The sequence below is a fragment of the Molothrus aeneus genome, chromosome 6, assembly GCF_037042795.1.
Source record: "Molothrus aeneus isolate 106 chromosome 6, BPBGC_Maene_1.0, whole genome shotgun sequence".
In the NCBI taxonomy this organism is placed as follows: Eukaryota; Metazoa; Chordata; class Aves; order Passeriformes; family Icteridae; genus Molothrus; species Molothrus aeneus.
In genome coordinates, this window is record NC_089651.1 from 11,286,712 (window position 1) to 11,305,158 (window position 18,447).

At 40.8% G+C, this 18,447-nt stretch overlaps 2 protein-coding genes across 4 annotated transcripts in view; both read right to left on the reverse strand.

Annotated features, from left to right (window-relative positions):
• The window catches only part of ZNF143 (zinc finger protein 143), a 38,096-nt gene extending 33,698 nt beyond the window's left edge, over nucleotides 1-4,398 (reverse strand). For 2 of the 3 annotated variants that reach the window (XM_066551568.1, XM_066551565.1), the window contains exon 1: nucleotides 4,344-4,398. The gene's annotated coding sequence lies outside the window, so the exon portion shown is untranslated. The remainder of the gene's footprint in view (nucleotides 1-4,343) is intronic. The other variant, XM_066551566.1, reaches the window with a different exon arrangement.
• A 1,671-nt stretch (nucleotides 4,399-6,069) lies between these two features.
• Nucleotides 6,070-18,447, reverse strand: part of IPO7 (importin 7) — a 34,565-nt gene continuing 22,187 nt past the window's right edge. Inside the window, exons 15-25 of the mRNA XM_066551621.1 lie at nucleotides 18,104-18,264; nucleotides 17,141-17,269; nucleotides 15,467-15,533; nucleotides 15,263-15,388; nucleotides 14,883-14,980; nucleotides 13,407-13,502; nucleotides 12,493-12,713; nucleotides 12,182-12,387; nucleotides 11,609-11,815; nucleotides 11,138-11,254; nucleotides 6,070-8,882 (exon numbers count right to left, since the gene is read on the reverse strand). Of these exons, the coding sequence (XP_066407718.1) occupies nucleotides 8,785-8,882; nucleotides 11,138-11,254; nucleotides 11,609-11,815; nucleotides 12,182-12,387; nucleotides 12,493-12,713; nucleotides 13,407-13,502; nucleotides 14,883-14,980; nucleotides 15,263-15,388; nucleotides 15,467-15,533; nucleotides 17,141-17,269; nucleotides 18,104-18,264 (1,526 nt within the window). The 3' untranslated portion in view covers nucleotides 6,070-8,784. The remainder of the gene's footprint in view (nucleotides 8,883-11,137; nucleotides 11,255-11,608; nucleotides 11,816-12,181; nucleotides 12,388-12,492; nucleotides 12,714-13,406; nucleotides 13,503-14,882; nucleotides 14,981-15,262; nucleotides 15,389-15,466; nucleotides 15,534-17,140; nucleotides 17,270-18,103; nucleotides 18,265-18,447) is intronic.

Genomic DNA, 18,447 nt, shown 5'->3' on the forward strand with positions numbered 1-18,447 from the left:
GGTGTTTCTTGTTCATTTCTTCTCTCCTGACCAAACTTGTATTATCAGTGCTCAGACACACCTTCCTTTCTAAAGAACCTCAAACCCATTTCTTTATTGCAGACTGACTGGTAATAAATTACTTGTGTTTTAATAGTCAAAAACGGTTTGGGTAACTAATTATAACATGCACGCTCAGAAAAAAAGCTGAATGGCAGGTGAGCTGATTTTCTGAAAAAACTTAGAACATGATCAACAAAGATGAAAAACCCCCAAACCTAAAGTAATTTTACAGCACATGTTAATGAGAGAAAGCATTTAATTCCAAATTGATTTTCACCCCGGAAGTATAAAGGGAAACGGATTTAACACACCTAATAGATAAATGAGTGTGTTTTTAAAACTACAGGTTCTTGTTTGGTTTGTTTTTACCATCAAATGTATATATAGCTAAAACACATATGCAGAAGGTATCCAGCCGATGCATGTCACAACTGCACCTCAGTCACTCCTAGAAATGAGCAGTGATGCCCATTTACACTAAAATATATATACAGTTAACTCCTGAAACACTTCATGGGGCTACTTATCCTTTAAATCATAAAACCTCCAGTTATATCGGTGTCTTAAACAAAACTGGGAACATCTGGTGTGTAGATGTACAGTTAAGGGCTAAAAATCTGAAAGAAACTTACTATTTCTATTGTTGTTTTATTTCCATGCCAAACAGACTAACTTTTTAACTGTCAAGCAACCACAAAAGTCTCTTATTTACACCACCAAAACAAATGAATCCTGGCCATGCCCTTTCAAACCCTACAAATCCACTGAGACTGCCAACAAAGAGAGGAATTTTGAGTGGGTAGTTTTGTGTGGCTATGAGTTAATTAGCAATCTGGTAAGTGCATTACAGATGTATCAGCATTAGCCATGACAGTTAATGGCAGTGCTTTAGCACAGGCTTGTATTTCAGGAGCTAAAGGGACAGCCTGCTGGATTGCCAAAGGCAGATTACAAACAGAACTTGAAAGACAGTACATTGAAATACATCCTACAAAACTCTGTGCAGCACCACGTTAGCTATGTATGAATACACTTAAAATATGAGCAAACCAACTAACTTGCAAATAAAGACCCATCTTCCAATTCTAATCTGTCATCAGAAATCACGTCCAAGAGTATTAAGCATGTAACACAATTTTCTGCTCAAGTGTGTACAGAGGGAAACATTCTGCAGACAGTAAAATACAGACTGAGGTAAGCCTTACATAGTTTTAAGGGTAACTCTGATGTCAACCTTGAAAATTGCAAAACCTGCCAGAACTGTAAATTCCCTTTGAAACTGAAAATTTCATTTATTTAACAAGTGTTATCTTGGTGGAGCAAAGTACAATCCCACTATACAATTAATTAAAAACCAGCCACGTAGGCCAGAACATTTTAGCAGACTAAGTCACGGGAAGCATCTGCTAATTTAGTCCAATTTGGTTTGGAGTAACTGATCAGTGAGCCCTGGGGCACAGAGGGGGAGAAGCAAAATCATATTCCCTTCAGTAAATACAACTAAGATGAAGTTACACTGAGGTACAAGCAAAATCCCATAAACCCCAGAGTGCCGAGATGGGTCCCCAGGCTTCCTTTTCCTCCTGCCTAGCAATGGTGCCCATGGGGAGACACCAGGCGCAGATCGCTCTCTCCAGGCTCAGAACAAGAGCCGTGCACACCTCAAGTTACAGGGATTTGCACTTCACAGCTGAACTCCTGGGTTCAAGAAGAGGATCCATCGGTTCGGATCGTTGTGTATCTTAGGGATCCCTAAGCTAAGCAGAAACTTTCCTCCCATCTTTTGGGATCTTTTTTGTTACAAGCCACAGGAACTGACTACCCAATTCACTCTGTCCTTACCAGGTGCGCTGATCTCCTCGCATAGAGGAGATAAAAACCCAAGCTGTCCCCAGTTAATGCTGAGCGAAAAGCACTGCTGGTGAGCTGCAGAGATGTGGCAGCAACACAGGGAAAAAGTCAGCGAGCAGCAAGGCAAGGCTGGCCTGGGTGCTGTGCTAGGAACACACATGGCAGAGGAGTAACAGGACCCGTCACGGGATGGCCAAGGAAGCAGGCACAAGCCACAATGCAGACAGGAAAAGAGTAACTACGAGAGCACCAAGATGGGCCCCACCCTCCTCATGAATATTTGCATTCTGGCCATTGTAAGACCTGGAACTGGAAGAATTGCCCTGATTATCTGCGTTTGGAGAAACCGATCCAAATTATTCCAAGCCTTTTGGAAGACAATTCGCCTCACAGGTGCCTGCTAACGACTCCCCCAAACGCAATAGTGCTTCTCAAGGACTCCACCTACGCTGAGCATGTGTTAACGCCAAACTCTTCAGGTGAAGATCACATGCAACAGCAAGGGAAGACCAACATCCCGTAGGGCAAATGAAGCCATCCTGACCACACTAAAGCCGAGGAGCCCTCGTCCTTATTATCCCTGTACCCATCCCACAGAGCTGCAGGGAAACAGCCAGCGCTTGGAGCCACTGCTCAAACTCCTGGCAAGTCCCTTCTCCTGGACGGCACAGATCAGCACAACGTCTACCGAGCTGAAGCAGCACACAACTGGAGATACTCTAAAGAAAAAACTAATTTACAGCCTAATTTTGGCACCTATTACCAGGGATTATTCATCACTTGACTATCTGTGCCTGTCTCCTGAGAAAAGCATTAAAAGCTACACAAGAATGAAGACAGAGGGAAGTCAGTGTGACTTCCTACCTCAAGTTCTTTTACACTAATATAAAACAAAATTACTCTTCCTCAGATAGGGTAATACAAATGAAATATTAATTACAACGAGAATAGTTTAAATAAATTATTAAATCAATTTGAAATACACTTCTCAAAACTCTTTCAAAATGTTTATTTTTACATCTCATTTAAGCTGCAATCCATCACCAAAGCAATCATCTATTATTTGACCACATATTCCTGAGGTTCCTTTTCTGCAGTGATACAGACAAATCGCTTTTGACACAAACACAGCTTGAAAGCTCAAGGCATTAATGCAAAATACAAAGAAAAGAGCCATGAAAACAGGGCTACACCGTATTCTGCCATTCTAAAGCCGTATGGCAAACGCACAAAGCTAACTATCTATCATGTGTATGTTAAAAACCTGATAGTTAAGCATAACCTAATTTCATTTTTGAGGTACCTATAAGTTACAACAGAAATATCTGGTATATAGTCTGCAAAGACAGCTGATGGACAATATTTGATGCACACTCTCAATAAAACAAGAAGAAATGTTTGAATGACTGGAAGGTTGGAGTTCCTATGTCACTGGACTAGAAATAAAATTCCTTACAAATACTGATTATCACTCTGCATATGATAGCAAATGCAATTCTCTAATAGTTCAAAAAGAAACCTTAAAAAATTTAAAACTTTAACAGAGCTGCTCAACCTAGCCTTGTTTTAAGAGAAAACTTAAACTTGCACGGGAGTCACGTTATTTTTTCTGGGTGAAAAAGCACCAAAAATAAAGTCTTATCAGAAAACAAAATAAAAATCTTGGCGTTATTGCAGGCCATTATTATAGAGGAGCAGCTTCTCTTTATCCCGTTTTATTATAAGTTCTAGAGAAAAAAAAAAAAAAAAGATGACGGGAGCAAGAGCAATAGGAAAAAAAAAAAAAGAAAAAAAAAAGGTTAAGATGCTTTTGCATTCTGGCGAGGTGATGCGGTAGAGCAGCAGGGTTAGAGGAGGCCGGCGGTGCCAGGAGCTTTCCCGTGAGAGCGCGGCCAGGCCGCGCCGCAGCCCCGCGGCTCGGGCGGGCACAGCGGATTCGCCGCCGGAGCCTGCGCGGGCCCGGCCAGGGCTGCTAATGCCGCTCGGCGGCCGACAGCATGGAAATACCACCTTCGGAAAATAATAGCAACAAAAAAACCTGTATCTAAAAATAGGGGGAAAAAAAAAAAACCCAAAAAACCAAACAACGGGGAAAAGGCAAAAATTGATGAGCCCCCCCGATTTAGGGACGGGAAGCGGGGGGCCTGGAGCGCCCCGGCCCGCGCACCCCTGGCCCCCCGCCCGTGACGCAGCGCCGAGCGGGCCCGAGGGGGCGGCCCGGGGGACCCCCGCGGCCCGGCGGGCGGGGAGGGGCCGGGCGGGCCCCGCGGAGCGGAGCGGCTTTATCGCCGCGGCACTGCCGCTCGGCTCGGTGCAGCCCGCGCCCCACTGCCCCTGCCCGCCTTCCCGAGCACCGCCGGCGGGCGCGGCGGGCGCGGCGCGGCGGCCCCGTCCGGAGATGGCGGAGGGAGCATAAGGCACACTGGGTAAAAGCACATTTATATACGAACCTCGCCGAGAAATTTTCCAACAATTCCTCCGTCCGACCACCATGCACCAGGACAGGAAACGGCCGCTCGGCGCCGCCCGCCCGCCCGGCACCGCCCCGCGCCCCGCGGGCGGGGCCCGGCAGCTCGGGCTCCGCCGCTCCCATTGGCCGCACCGCGCGCGCCGCCGCCGCCGCCACCCGCCATTGGCCGCCTGCGGGCCGCGCGCTGGTGCCCATTGGCCGCGCGCCCGCGGCCCCGCCCCGCGGCTTCATGGCGACGCGGCTGTGCCGGGCGCGGGGCCGCCGCCATTTTGTGCAGAGGGCAGCGAGGCGCCCGCGCGCCAGCGGGGAGCGGCGCCATTTCCTGCCCTCCCCCGGCGCGCGCCGGCAGCGCCTGAGGCGGCGGGGACGGGCAGGGCACGGTGAGGGCACCGACAGCGGCCCCCGGGCCTCCGGGGAGCGGACCTGGCACCACCGGGGCCATCCCTCTCCCCTGGGCCGTGCGCGGGCCCCGCGGGGCCGCAAGGCCGGGCCGGGACCAGCGAGCGCTCTGCCCTTCCCCTCCCGGCCTCCTGCCGCGGTTTCTCCGGCTGCCATTCCAGCCCCGCTCTGAGGGAGAAGGACGCTGTCCTTAAAGCTGTGCTTGGGAGTGTTATCCTTACGAGATTTTTAGGTATGGAAACGTGCAATAAATAGCCCAAGAGCTCCCAGTGTAAGGCAAGCAAAGGGTGTTACGGGTAATTCCGCAGGTGATTTCTCATAAAACCCCTGTTGTGAAGTTGACGTGATTTGTTCTCATTGATGGGACAGTAAGCCCAGCTCTGATTGATTTAATGCATCTTCCTGAACATGAAAGATGTAAAAAAAAAATTACACTTTGCTCCAGAATCATCGCTCGAAATTCTTGCAGTTCAAAATTGTTGCAGTTGTACAAAAAGCCAAAAAATACTTATTCCTTAACAGGCCTAATGGCCAACAATTTTTCTTCTTTAATTTACTATTTCCTAATTGTAAATGTAAAGCCAAATACAAGCTGCAGGCATCAATTTGTTTCGAGGTACAGCAGCAGTGAAATACCCAAGATACAATCCTGTTTCTCATTTGCCAACTCCTCTTAATAGATTATAATAATCTCTGTAAAATACTACAATCTCCGTTTCCCATTCTGAAGTGCTTCATGTTTACACCATCAACAGTTTGCTATGAAAAGCAGAAATACACAAACCAGTGACACACCATTTAAGATAAAACTATATATAGACTGAAAAGTAACTGATAATCAGCAGCAGACAAAGCTTTTCCACCTGGCTCATTCTGGCTATATAGAAGGTTCCACAGAAAAAATAATCAACCCTTAAAACTTACCAGGTATCCATTACTAGGCATCATTAAAATCACCTGCATGTTTATTGGCAGGTAGTCAGTAATTATTCCACTGCAGACTTGACAAATCTTACAGTAACAGTCCTAGGCTATAGGAGATTGGAATAGAGCTTTGTGTTACTATGCCGATACATACTAATAATTCTTTGAAGACAGTGATTTATAGAAAAAATATTAACCCAGTATGTCAGCATTTTAAAAAACTACCTGTTTTTTATATTTAACACAGTTGAAGAGAATTCTGGTTATGCCTAACATTTGGAGGAATATTTTGGAAAGGGAAATACAAACCTGACAGCTGTACAACTTGAGCAGGTCTGTATTGTAAGGATACAGCTACATTCAAAACACCACACTGAAATAAGTGAAGATAAGGATTTGCTTTAGATGTTTATTAATCCAAGGAGATCTTCCATAATAGAAAAAAACAGAGGCTTTAAATTTCCCAGCTCTTCCTTCAGAGTTGCATTATCCTTGAAAATGGAATGGATAAGTGCAAGTTCTAGGAGGAAGATCAGTTTTTAATTTGACATAAGTGTATCACTGAAATTGATATATTGCATCACAAAATGCGCTATCACCACCAACAACAATGCAAAATTGCTTTGCAATTTATATAAATACATTTCTTGGAGCAAAGGAAAGCAAAGTTCTAGATCCATTCTTAAAAAAGATGCTCCTTGCTAGCCAGTCTAGTGACACATAAAAGCACCCTTGAAGTAAGACTATTCCTCACACCAAGGTAAAATTCTTCCCTTGACTTGTAAAATATAATTGTTCCAGAACTGACAACAGCACTAAAATTGGTGATTTCCCCGTTTTTTTGTCATCTGCTTTATACATGAAGCCTTCTCACTGCTGCTGTCACATCTTCTGCCACAAGGCCCAAAATGGCTCATCTGTCCTCAAAGCTTCTCATGCATTTTTAGGATGCATGTGAAGGTAAGCAGATGCCCAAGCAGCAGATGTTCAGAAATGATTTGTCAAACCAGGTGTTCCCAAGCAATGCAAGGAGAAGGCATGCTGGAAGCACATCTGTCAGCTTCTTCTACAAAAATAAAACCCTGTCTAGAGCTTCCCTGGGGGCCCGAGCACACCTGGACGTGCCCGTGAGTTACAGTCACAAACCCCCAGTGAGTTCTGCTCTGTGCAGCCCCTAAAGCTGCACAGCAACCATCCCAGGTCTCACACCACCACGAGGATGGATATTCCCATCCCATCCAAGGCTTCTGTAGTCAGGCTTTTCCACCTCAGGGGCTTTGCTTTCCAAGTGTCCCTTTGGTGCTGGGCCAGGGCTCCATGTCCCACCTTATCCCCCAGGTGCAGGGAAGCGTTTGCTGGAGCCAAGCAGAGCCTGGGGCTGGGCAGCTCAGCAGGGAAAACCCAAAGCACCACCAAATCCTGCTACTCTGCTGATGCAAAAAACCACACCACACAGACCAATTTTCTGAAGACTGCATTTTGAGTATCATAATATATATATATGTGCATTTCATTTTTACAGATAAAAACTCAGTTTATTTTTAACCTGTATTTAAATTTTGGAGGCTTACATTAAATTAAGGTAGCTTGTTTAATATCAATTGTAACAGCAGGTGACATTTTTATATAAAAACAGCCTAAAGAAAAAAAAAAAAACAAAACAACCCAAACATTTGATTTAAAAGACCTGACACCAATGATCTCAAGGCAAGATCAAACGCCAATGGATTTGCTTTTAGAAAAGAAAAAGGGGGCATTTAAGCCAACCCATTCACAGCCTCTCCCTGCTGGCTTCTTCATACAGTGGTTTTGATAGTGGTCCCAGAGGGAACTGTATTTTGCCTCTCTAGCTAAAATACTAGTTACTATAGCAACGTTGAAGGAAGAAAATTGTGGCTTCAAAACTGAAAGATTGGCAAAACTTCAAATACACTGTCTGGATCAGGCAGACAACAGCACACACTAATGCTGCAAGTGCAAAAAGAGGGGGAATGAAATGCAGGAGTAGTGCACCTGCCCTACCATGATCTGGAAAAAGAATATTCTGCACACCTGGGGAAAAAAATTGCATTTATATACCATAGCCCAGATCAGCCAATGACACTGGTTTTTAATAGATTGCATATGTAGGTGTTTCACCCATACACTTCAATTGACCTTAAGAACTTCACGTCTCATTTACCTGCCTTAGAGAGGGTAACTTTTCTTTGTGCTTACAGTACATATTTGTTCAATTTTCTAGCTTGTACAGTGAGATCTTTAAAAAAAACAAAGGACACGGAGGGTGTTGCTATTTTTTCTTTAGCAGCAATGAAATATCACTAACCCCTTTTTACATATCCGAATTCAAGTCACAACCAGAGGTGACTGCACCACAAAGTCACCAGGTACAAAACTGCTAGTTCATTTTAAATTAATAACTTGAAATTATTTTCCCCAATACATCCCTTTTTTTTTTATTTTTATAAACAGCAAACATTTTGCTATTTTTGTACATAGGCTAGCAGGCTTGTTTCAATATGAAAGTGCTAATTCATTTACAGATTTATCAGTTATGTAGTGCTACATTAAGTGTCCAATATTCTACATATGAACAATCTTGATAAATGGAAATGATGAAGATTAAGTAAGGCTATCTGATTACCTTATCTTATTTACATTAAAAGAATAGACACCCAGTGGTAGGGATAAAAGGGAAAGAAACTGGGCAAATACTCATACTGCCACAGGTGTAAAAATTAAGTCTGCCTTCTAGCTTGTACTGTAAATGAGACATTTTAAATAGTCCTGCAGCCCATGTCTAGTTTTTTTTCCTCAGAAAAAGAAAAGCTGCCTTCACGACATCCCCTCTTGATTTCCGATCTCCAACGTGTGTCATTTGAAGCTTTAAATTCAGATTCTTCCTATCTTCAAAAAAACCTCTGGTTTGCTTTCCAGTATCAGGTTGAATGATCAGGTCCCACTTCTGGGGCTTTGTCCAATCTATTTATAAATTAGTTTAGAGTGAGTTGTAGATAACATGAACCAGTTCTGGAACCACTATTGGGAGGAACACAAGCTCTTCACTACAATCACACAGTAGCAGGAAAAGTGATAATTCAATTCATTCCTGGGGCAGGGCCTCCAAAATTAAATGAAGTTGGCACAACTGGAGCATTGAATTTGTATCCTCCATGCTTTTCGATCATTTTGGATTCTAAAACAAAACAAAAAAACAGAAGGAAGAAGTTTTAGTGTGTGTAGGGGGGAAGACAGACCAAGATTCTATGACTGACCACTTTGAGACTCTCAGAGATACAGGTTTAACCTGGGGTTACCCAACCAAGGAATCAGCACCCACAAGTGGACATGTGCCAGGCCCCACAGAACAGAAGGGCCGACTATTTACTTATTTTAACTTCTCGGTATTGTTACCACCATGCTTTCATGAATTTGTACTTTAAAAAGCCCACACTTTAGCTTCTGGACATGACTGTACTTTAGAAACAGAAAGAATACTGCACTTTTAAACTTGGTAACAGGCACACAATTCTTTCTGCTTAACATCAACAGACTTTGCAGTCTAATCAGTAACAGAGCACATGTGCAAAAAAGCAGTACACAGATATTGGGTACATTTTTGGTGTTCCTATCTCAATTCAACAATATAAGCAGAAACCACCACTGAAGCACCAGAAAAAGCCTTTTTCCACATGCTGCTACCCAAGCAGGTAATTTGGACTGTAGGTTACTAGACCACAAAACATAATTCTGAGAGAAAACTACCAAGTTGATCACTTTTCATTTTCAACCAGAACTTAGATCTTTAGACACCTGAGGTGCACATATCCATCACTGTAACTACCAGTGATTGTTAAGGTGTCTGGTTTTACCATCCTTCAAACACTGCTGTAGGACAGGGATTACTGTAAACCGCTTTTTACAAGCTCTAATACACGGACAACTGAAAATCAGGTTGGTAATTTAGGTTCTACCTTTACTACAATCTAGATAATGCAAAAGGTGGCTTGTATTATTCCCAGGCCAAGATAACAACAACTTATTAATGTCTTATATTGGTCTCAGAGCTTTTTCCTAAATTGAACCAGTTGCAATCTCTCTGGGAATGCAGGTCAGCTCATATTATCTGGCAAATGTGCATTTTGGCTCTGTTTCTTTGAAAACAAGCCACAAAGATGTTGCCATGGCTAATGGAGCATGGGGGGAGAATCCCTCACAGCTCCACAGAAGACAAATCTCTCAGCATATGGAAATTCTTCTAAGCTATATTAATATAAGGGAGAACTGTATTTCAAATCCTTTTAACAGGATGTCCTCATGTGTGGTAAGTAGCCTAAATGTAGTATCAGTGTTCTGTGATAGTAGGGAAGAATTTCTCGTAGGGATCTGGTTGCTTAAGTTAAACTTTACAACTTCTCTGAAAAAACAGTACAAAACCCACAAACAAACAAACACACACCTCAAACTCTTTTGTCTCCATAAAATGCAGTAGTATAAAATTACATCAAAAAATGTCTACTGCTTGATAGGAGTCACAGTGAAACTGTATTTTATAATCATTAAAACTGGATCATTCTGGACCCAAACAAGCTTTGTGAGGCGATTTAGGCTGTTCTCTCATAAAAAGCACTTATTAAATGTGTATTCTTACTACCAATATTTTCACTGAAAAATTTATGAATTTCTATTTTGAAACATCTCTAGCAACTGCTCACTAAGACAGATGATATGAGGCTGGTATATTCTTACTACCAATATTTTTATTGAAAATTTTATAAATTTCTGTTTTGAAACATCTGTAGCAACTGCTGCTCACTAAGACACAGGATATGAGGCTGGACTGATCCCTCAACATGCAGTCTTAAGAGTGTTATATATATTGGCTTATGCTCCAAAGTGAAAACCTAGGAAAAAAGAAAAAAAATATAAACTGAATAAAGACTTAAAAATCTGTACTATATGTAATATTTAATAGGTTTAATGATGTGGCTTTACAGATGGTACTACTTCCATAATTTAGTATTCTCCTACCCACAGAATCCTTGTCTATCCCAGCTGGACTATGTGACATCTCAGGAAATCATTCATCAGCCACTTGATGTGTTTGTTAACATACCTGGAGTTCAACTATCTTCAGGTAATCAAATAAATTATTTTCAAATATAAGAAATTAGGAAAAATATGCTTTTATTTCCTTGACTACCTCCCCAGGTGTTTCTAGCACTCCTCTCACCTGTGGTATTGCCACCCAGTTTGTGCATGGAGGCTGGCAATTCTAAGAGCTTTCTAACAACCCTGTTCTGATGGAGCCATTGTCAGGCTTGAATGAAAGGCCTGTTCTGTGCCGTGCTCCTTGAGCACATCATCATCATCCTCACTGTGTTTGCATGCTCCTTGAGCCCCCCGGCAGGGCAGGGCCCAGGAGGCAGTGCTGTATGAAGGTGTGAGTACCGTGTGCTGCCCGCCGCTGGTCCGCCAGGGTGGCGATGTCCTGCAGCTGCTTCCTCTGCTCCTCGCTCAGGCCCTGTGTCAAAGCCTGGTACCACACAGGGTTACGGTTCTGAATTGCTGCAGCAGAGACAAAACATAAGCAAAAGGAAAGTGCTGATCAAAATGTTCTAGAACTCAAACCTTACTCACTCACTGCCATTTTAATCAGAGTAATATTCTGTTATGTTACATAATTCAAGACACTTAAACACTAGGACAGCTTCTGACCTCTTCCCTACCACTATAAATTCATTCAAGCAACTCCCTCTGCTAGAGAAGTTTAGCAATGGCATCTCCTTTCCAAAGAAATAAATGGTTCAAGCCCATATTGGAAAGCCTGTTTGGAAGTTTTGAACAGGTTCTAGTTAACAACAGTGTACACTAAAGCTGAAATGTAACTTGTTGGCCAGGAAAAAAAATACAGTTACTTACTCTGAAAAATTGTTTTAAATATTTGATATTCATCAACAGGGTTATCTTCATCATCAATAATTGTGGAATAACCTTCCAAAGCAGTCTCTTCAGCATCATCTTCTTCCCAGTCTTCATCATCTCCATCTTCACCTGCCTGTTTTGCTAGAATTTCAAGATATTCTTGACCATCTTCATCAATGTCATCTTCATCACTCCCCAGTTCATCTGAGTTAATTATAAACAAAAAAAAGTTTATCTTGAAAATGTCAAGAACAAATTCTTTACAAAGTGGCTAATTAGGTAAAACAGGCAGTGGAAGTGGTAACAATACTGTGCAGGCTGGAAAGGGGGGAGCTCTTCTAACTCTGCCCTGGAAGAAGTCAGTTTTTAAGAGAGTGGAAAGTAATATATACTTTGCACTACATATACCATACAGATTTACTTAAAAGTTGTCAAGAGATGTCCAGTGTTCTACTGCAGTGCTTCATTTTTGGAATTAGGATACTCAGAATAATTTCACAAAGGAACTCATTATCTCCATCAGAAAAAAATGAAACATACAAAATAACATCAAAGGTTTCATCTCCATACCTGTTTCCTCATCTTCTTCAGCTTCATCATCATCATCACTGTCATTTTCATGCTCTGCATGACAGGCATATGCTCTTTTCAATCCATTAAATAAAAGGATAAAAGCTGGCAGGATCTGCCCAGCAACTTGATTTAAAACCTGTGGTATTTGCTCCAGATTAATAAGAGCACACAAGCCAAGGACACACATCTTTCTGTCATGGAGTCTACAAAACAGAAGAGTAGCAGAGTTGGAAGTTTTGTCATGATTTCCAAGCAGGTCATACATAGGTGTATCACAGAGAATCATCTCCAGAAGTACAAACACTTACCCCAGGAAACAGTCCACATCATTAAGCCACTGAGTTATGAAGTGATTGGTGACAGGCTCCACGTTATTGGGGAAACGAAGATTTTCCAATGTGTTTAATAGTAAATGAGGATTGTAATACAAAGCAGCTATGGCAACCTGGAGGCACATGGTTCGCAGCTCACTGGTTTTCACTTCTCTGGTCAGTCTCTCCAAGGCAGCTTCCACAAACGAGGGTATGCACTGGACAGTGAGAACATTCACACTCAGTGATCAAAAATAAAACTTGTCGTTCTGTACTTCAACAGTGTGGCACATAAACACAGATGGCATAAAATTAAGTCATTTTTTAATTGCCAGCAGAAGCCAGATACAAAGATGAAATGAAAATGTGAAAATATTTAATCACATGGATTTTGTGACATCCTGCACAGCAAATGTAACTTCTGGTTCTATAATATTGTGTATTAAAATTGGAAAATATAGAAAGTCCAGAAAAATCAACTTATTAATCTCTCAAATTCCAATTGCCATATGTACATAAAGAAGTCCCTGGTCCCTCTATTATATTGATTTGGATTCTAGGAACTTCATTTCCATTCTTCATTATTTCAAAGCTATGAGGTTGACAGAATAATTTTCATTAAATATTCACTAGAATTAACTTAGAATGCAATTAATTGACTTTTTAGAACCAAGATTCCTCGGGTGGCACTCTTCCAGACTCATAAAAAGGCCAGTTTTGCAGTGTCCTAAATTCTGAGACAAAGCATGCAGGAACTCTCTGCAGTGCTGTCAGTGAGTAACACTGACAGGATTATCAGCTGCACCACATGAAGTGCTCATAACAAAAACTCATCTTAATACATAATCAATTCACACTACACAATAAATATTTTAAAAGTATTAGTTTTAGCAATCAAAGTCATTACCAACCTGATCAATGCCACGCCCTTTACACTGAAGAATAATTACTTCTAACAGCTTTGCTGCATGACATTCTGCATCCTCTCCAGCAACTCCTGTAAGGACCTGAAACACAGCCATTACTGGTGGTGTATCCCCTCAAGGAGTATTCTCTATACATTCCTTTGCTTTGAAAAGCTGGTATGAATTTACCCCCTCTAACAATGCCAGCATTAACAGCCATCAGTGAAGCAGCCAGATCTACAGCAATGGCTCAGTGTGACAACCAGGGACTGGAAACTGCTGGAACTGGGCAAAACCAACCAAATGTACAAATATTCAAGAACTCTATGGATGCTGAGCCCACCACAGTTACAGTAAAAGCATCAGCTGCCATTTTGCCAAGGATTATTTCCATAAATGAAAGAAAAACTTTACTGATCTATCAACATACTGAATTTTGTAGAAGTTTTATTTACAAAAATGGGCTATCTAGTGGAAGACCATGCAACACCTAAAACCTGTGTTAAAAATTCACTGTGCTCAGCTAACACCAATCACTAAGTAGTCATGACAGGCTAATTTTATATGTAAGATTCCAAGAAATTACAAACATCCTAATTGGCCTGGTTGCAACTTGTTTTCAAACAAAGGCTGGCAAGAGTTATTCACTAGTATTTATAAAATACTAAAATAGTTATTCACTGTAATATTTAAACATCTTCAAAAGAATTACTCAGGAAATACCATGGGCAACACAGCTGACAGTTCACCAAAGCTCTTAAATAGACATTACACCCCATATCCAGGAGTGGAAATCTGAAATCCCCACATATTACTATTAGAGATGGTAAAGCATTAACACTGATCTTATAAAAAAGTATTCCTATCCTCACATGGTGCTAACACTCTGGAAAGCTGTATATTCTAGAATTTGACTGCACAAAGAAAGCCCAGTAATACAAATTAAAATACAGAAACCCTGCCCATAAGTGCCTGGACTGAGTCAGACCAACTGCATTCTACTCCCAGCTTTCACCACTGATGCAGCACGAACTTGGGAAAACAACTTCCTATTCCTGTCCCTTTACCTTTTATCCCTACACACTTCTTCAGCTAATAGGTGTCAGACCTTCAGCACACATGCAGCACGTGTATCCTGGCCATGGTGAGGCTACAAAACCCAGATGGAAGAATCCACCTACCTTTTGCAATCTGTCTTGCATGCCCATATGCACTAAGTGTATTGTACCAAACCTGCTTTGTTTATTCTGCTTTCCTTGTGTAGGATTTCTTTTTCCCTTCTGCCAAAAGCATGAAATTTTGATGCAATCTCTTTAAATTTCTCAGCAATAACTTAGTAACTTCAGGAATCTTAGAGGATGTTAGATAGCAAAATGCTTTAAAGAGCAGAAGTCAAAAGCTGCTGTGGGAAAAACTACCCAGTTTAACATGGTTATTTCTTCAGAGATGGCAGGTTTTGTTACCACACAGGAATCTACTCACCTTCTTGCACATACTGTAGATCATTTCAAGATATTTTGTGTCTGACAGAAGTGTATCTGTATCAACAGTCACGTAATTATGCAAGAGAGGCATCATATCTGTATTAAAAAGGATGATCACAGTTAGGTATTATCTGTGTGCTTATTAAAATCAGGTTGAAATCTGTGTATTAATAATGACAGTTCTTGCTTAATGCTTGCCTGCAAATCATAGGTGCCTTAGCAAAACAAGTCTGGTAGCAGCAACAGCAAAAGAAAAATATTTCAAGTGTAACCTCACTTGGGTGTTTTCCTAAGATTTCAGTCATGATGCAATTCATTGTATGGCTGAAATGGCATCCATGAAACCCTCTGGCTCCCTGATTTATTTATATTACTTACCAGTAAAATAATCAAAACCATCCTGCTGGAAGACTTCAAACACAAGAGGAAGCAGCTGCCACATTTGTGCAGAAACCTGTTGGCAGGTCAGACTATGAGCCAAGGAAAAGATCTCCTCGTAGAACTCTAAAACAAACAGAATCTAGGTAAATAGCATGCCAATGCCATGCACTTCTAAAAGTAAGCCAGCAGAAGTACAGATACCTAATACATGCTGCTGCAAAACTGTTCCAATTACTTGCAAACAGATCCCTTCCAGCTGCTGGGTAATCTGAAAAATAAAATAAAATCAAAAAGAACAGGTAATGATTATTTTCAATACTTTGTAGTTGAAATGAAACACATTTTAAAATTTGTCAAAGCAGCTTCTATATATACAATATAGTTTTTAAGAACTATTAGAAATGCCTCACATTTTAGAGCACTAAATGTGTAACAGCACAGCTCAGCTGTGTTCAGCACTTAGCTAAGGATTTGCAAGATAGCTTTCAATATAAGGTGGTTTTTGAGTACTGGAACAATCTCATTATAGAGAATCCTTTAAAAAGGAAAGCCTGACTAACCCTCTGCACCAGCTCAGTCCCATTAAAACACTGTAAGCAAATATATATATATATATGGAGTAAAAAATTGAAATCACAGGAGGTATTTCCTATCTCAGAAAAGAAATTAAACAAACAAAAAAAAAAAACAAAAAAAAACCAAAAACAACCCTCCAAAAAAATCCTAAATACCAAACCACTTCCCAAACCTAGTTTAGGATGTTCATGGTATGGAGACCACCAGTGTAAATGCTGGTCCTACAGATTCAGTCATTGTTCCCAATTAGTATATATATTAGTCCATGAAATAGCTAACAACACAGTCATTAACCTGTTGAGGGCACTCACCTTGCACAGGGACAAGTAAAGGCTGAGTTTCTGGTTTAAGCTATGCAGAACAGGATTTGAACCTAACCTGCTAAATACCTTATCTCTTGGAACACTGGTCATCCTCTGGGAGATGTCTCTAAATACAAATGTTTACTAGTCAACATTTTCAAACTGAGCTACTCAGGACTAGCATATCATTACACAGACTGTTAATTTAGAAGGCAAGGATTTGATGACAAAAACAAGTACAAGCAGCTCTAGCAACTGAGCTGGTCCTTGGTGTGGCAGCACTGAATTCTTGGGAATTCCCTTGGGAATTTGATGCTGCTTCTTTAGTGAAGCCTTCAGAGCTGTACAGCTTATTACTGAACTTTTTAGTCATTAAAAAACTATAATGTATTTATTAAAAGCCTGTAGCTGACTTTGTCAAGAAAGATTTTAATCAGAAGTAGCATCTTTTGAACTGGCTGTACTCTGGACAGAAGTGATTCCATTCAGTACACCAAAACCAAATGACAGAAGTTTTAATCCCAGAGGGAAATTCTCCAGGGCAGATGAGGCAGGTAAAATCCCTATATCCGAGCACAGCCACAAGAGCTGTATTTACCCACATTGATTCTGTCCCAGAGAGCAAACCCAGTCAGCAGAGTCAATGTTTGCAGCTATGTGAAGCTTTATGTGTTTTGTTTGAAGGGCAGACCTCATCAAATCCGACGTGTGTTCCCAGCTGAGCTGACAGAGCTCCACCTGCTTCTACTGGTTGAACAAGAAGCTGGATTCTTATGGCAAATACTGTGGCAACATTTATGCTCTATTACTGCATGCGTTGCATTAGAAAAGTGACCCACTCTGTTACAACTTGGCTGCATGGTAAGTACTTCACTATTTTCTGTTTTAATATCTTTTTGGCCAAAAGGACAGCTTTTCATGTAACAATGCTAGGTCTATAAAGGACTTACAGTGTTCTTACACCATACATATCAGCTGTAAAGTAATTTTTACTTACTTCCTTGTGATCTTCAACTACACTGAGAAGTGTATCGATAGTATTCAAGATTCCCATTGCTGTCACTGCTTTGTCATCACTGCCCTCTTCATCTGGACCAGTCTGGATTACCTGGTTAAATGTCATTGCCTGCACGTAATAGCAGAACAACCCATAAATATGTCATTAAATTTGAAAGTCTGGCACTCTACACAATTTCAGAAGGACTTCTGCTGAGAAAATGTGTACAAATAATAGAAGGTGACTGCTCTGCTCCAGAATTTCTTCTCAGGATAATAAAATTTGGATGTTAAACCATTGGAGCTGTCTTTACCCTTATCTACTCGTGAATAAAAATATGTAAATGACATTATGTCCCATGCAAAAGAATACATTTTCCCTTGGTAAGTTCTTCTAACACAAGGTTTCCTCAGTAGCTGATCTAGACTGGAACACTTGGCAGGCATTCCCAGAGAGGACACACTAACAATTCCATTTTAACTCCAAGGCCTTTAATAGGGAAGCACTGAACTGACCTCTGCTTTTGCAACCACTAATACAATTTGCTAGATATGGCCATTCAAGCTCTGAATTTCTCCAGCAGATTCAACTCTATTTTCACACCAAACTTTTAATTTAAAATTTACTCTTTAATTTAATATTTTAAAACAGACAACTTAAGTGACATGTTAGAGACTACTACCTAAAATGTGCTACCAATTCCATTATTACCACTATCAGAAGAAAATATGCAAAGATTTCACAAACATTTCTAGAATTGTTCTTAGAGAAATTTCTACTCAGTCTAAGTTATGAAGCCACTTCTGATGAAACACTGTCTAAATGTAGAAGAAAATTACTTGTATCAATGCACTTAAGACTGGAGTAACAACAGCTATTAATTGATGGTCATACTCAACTATCAATTTTAAATATCAATCTTGCCCATATTAAAGATCTTCCCAAGCCACTGTAAAGTCTCACCAAATGCTGTGTCATTTCTACTGCAATTGGGGTAACTTCTTCACTATATTCACAGATCATCTTCTGAATCACATTAGTAAGATCATCATTTTCAGTCTCTCTTATAATATGAAGCAAAGCTTGCATTACAGGTCTAATGAAGGGAGTAATATATTCTTTAGCTGTAAAACAGGTGGAATGTTTGAATTAACATTCTTAGAAAACCACAGATCAGTTTAAGAACCTACATCTCAAATAACTTTATTTACTGCTTCAGCATTAACACACCAAAACCATAAGTAGAATAAATCATTATAGCAATACTACCATTCAGAACAAATTTTAATAATATGTAACAAGAAGAT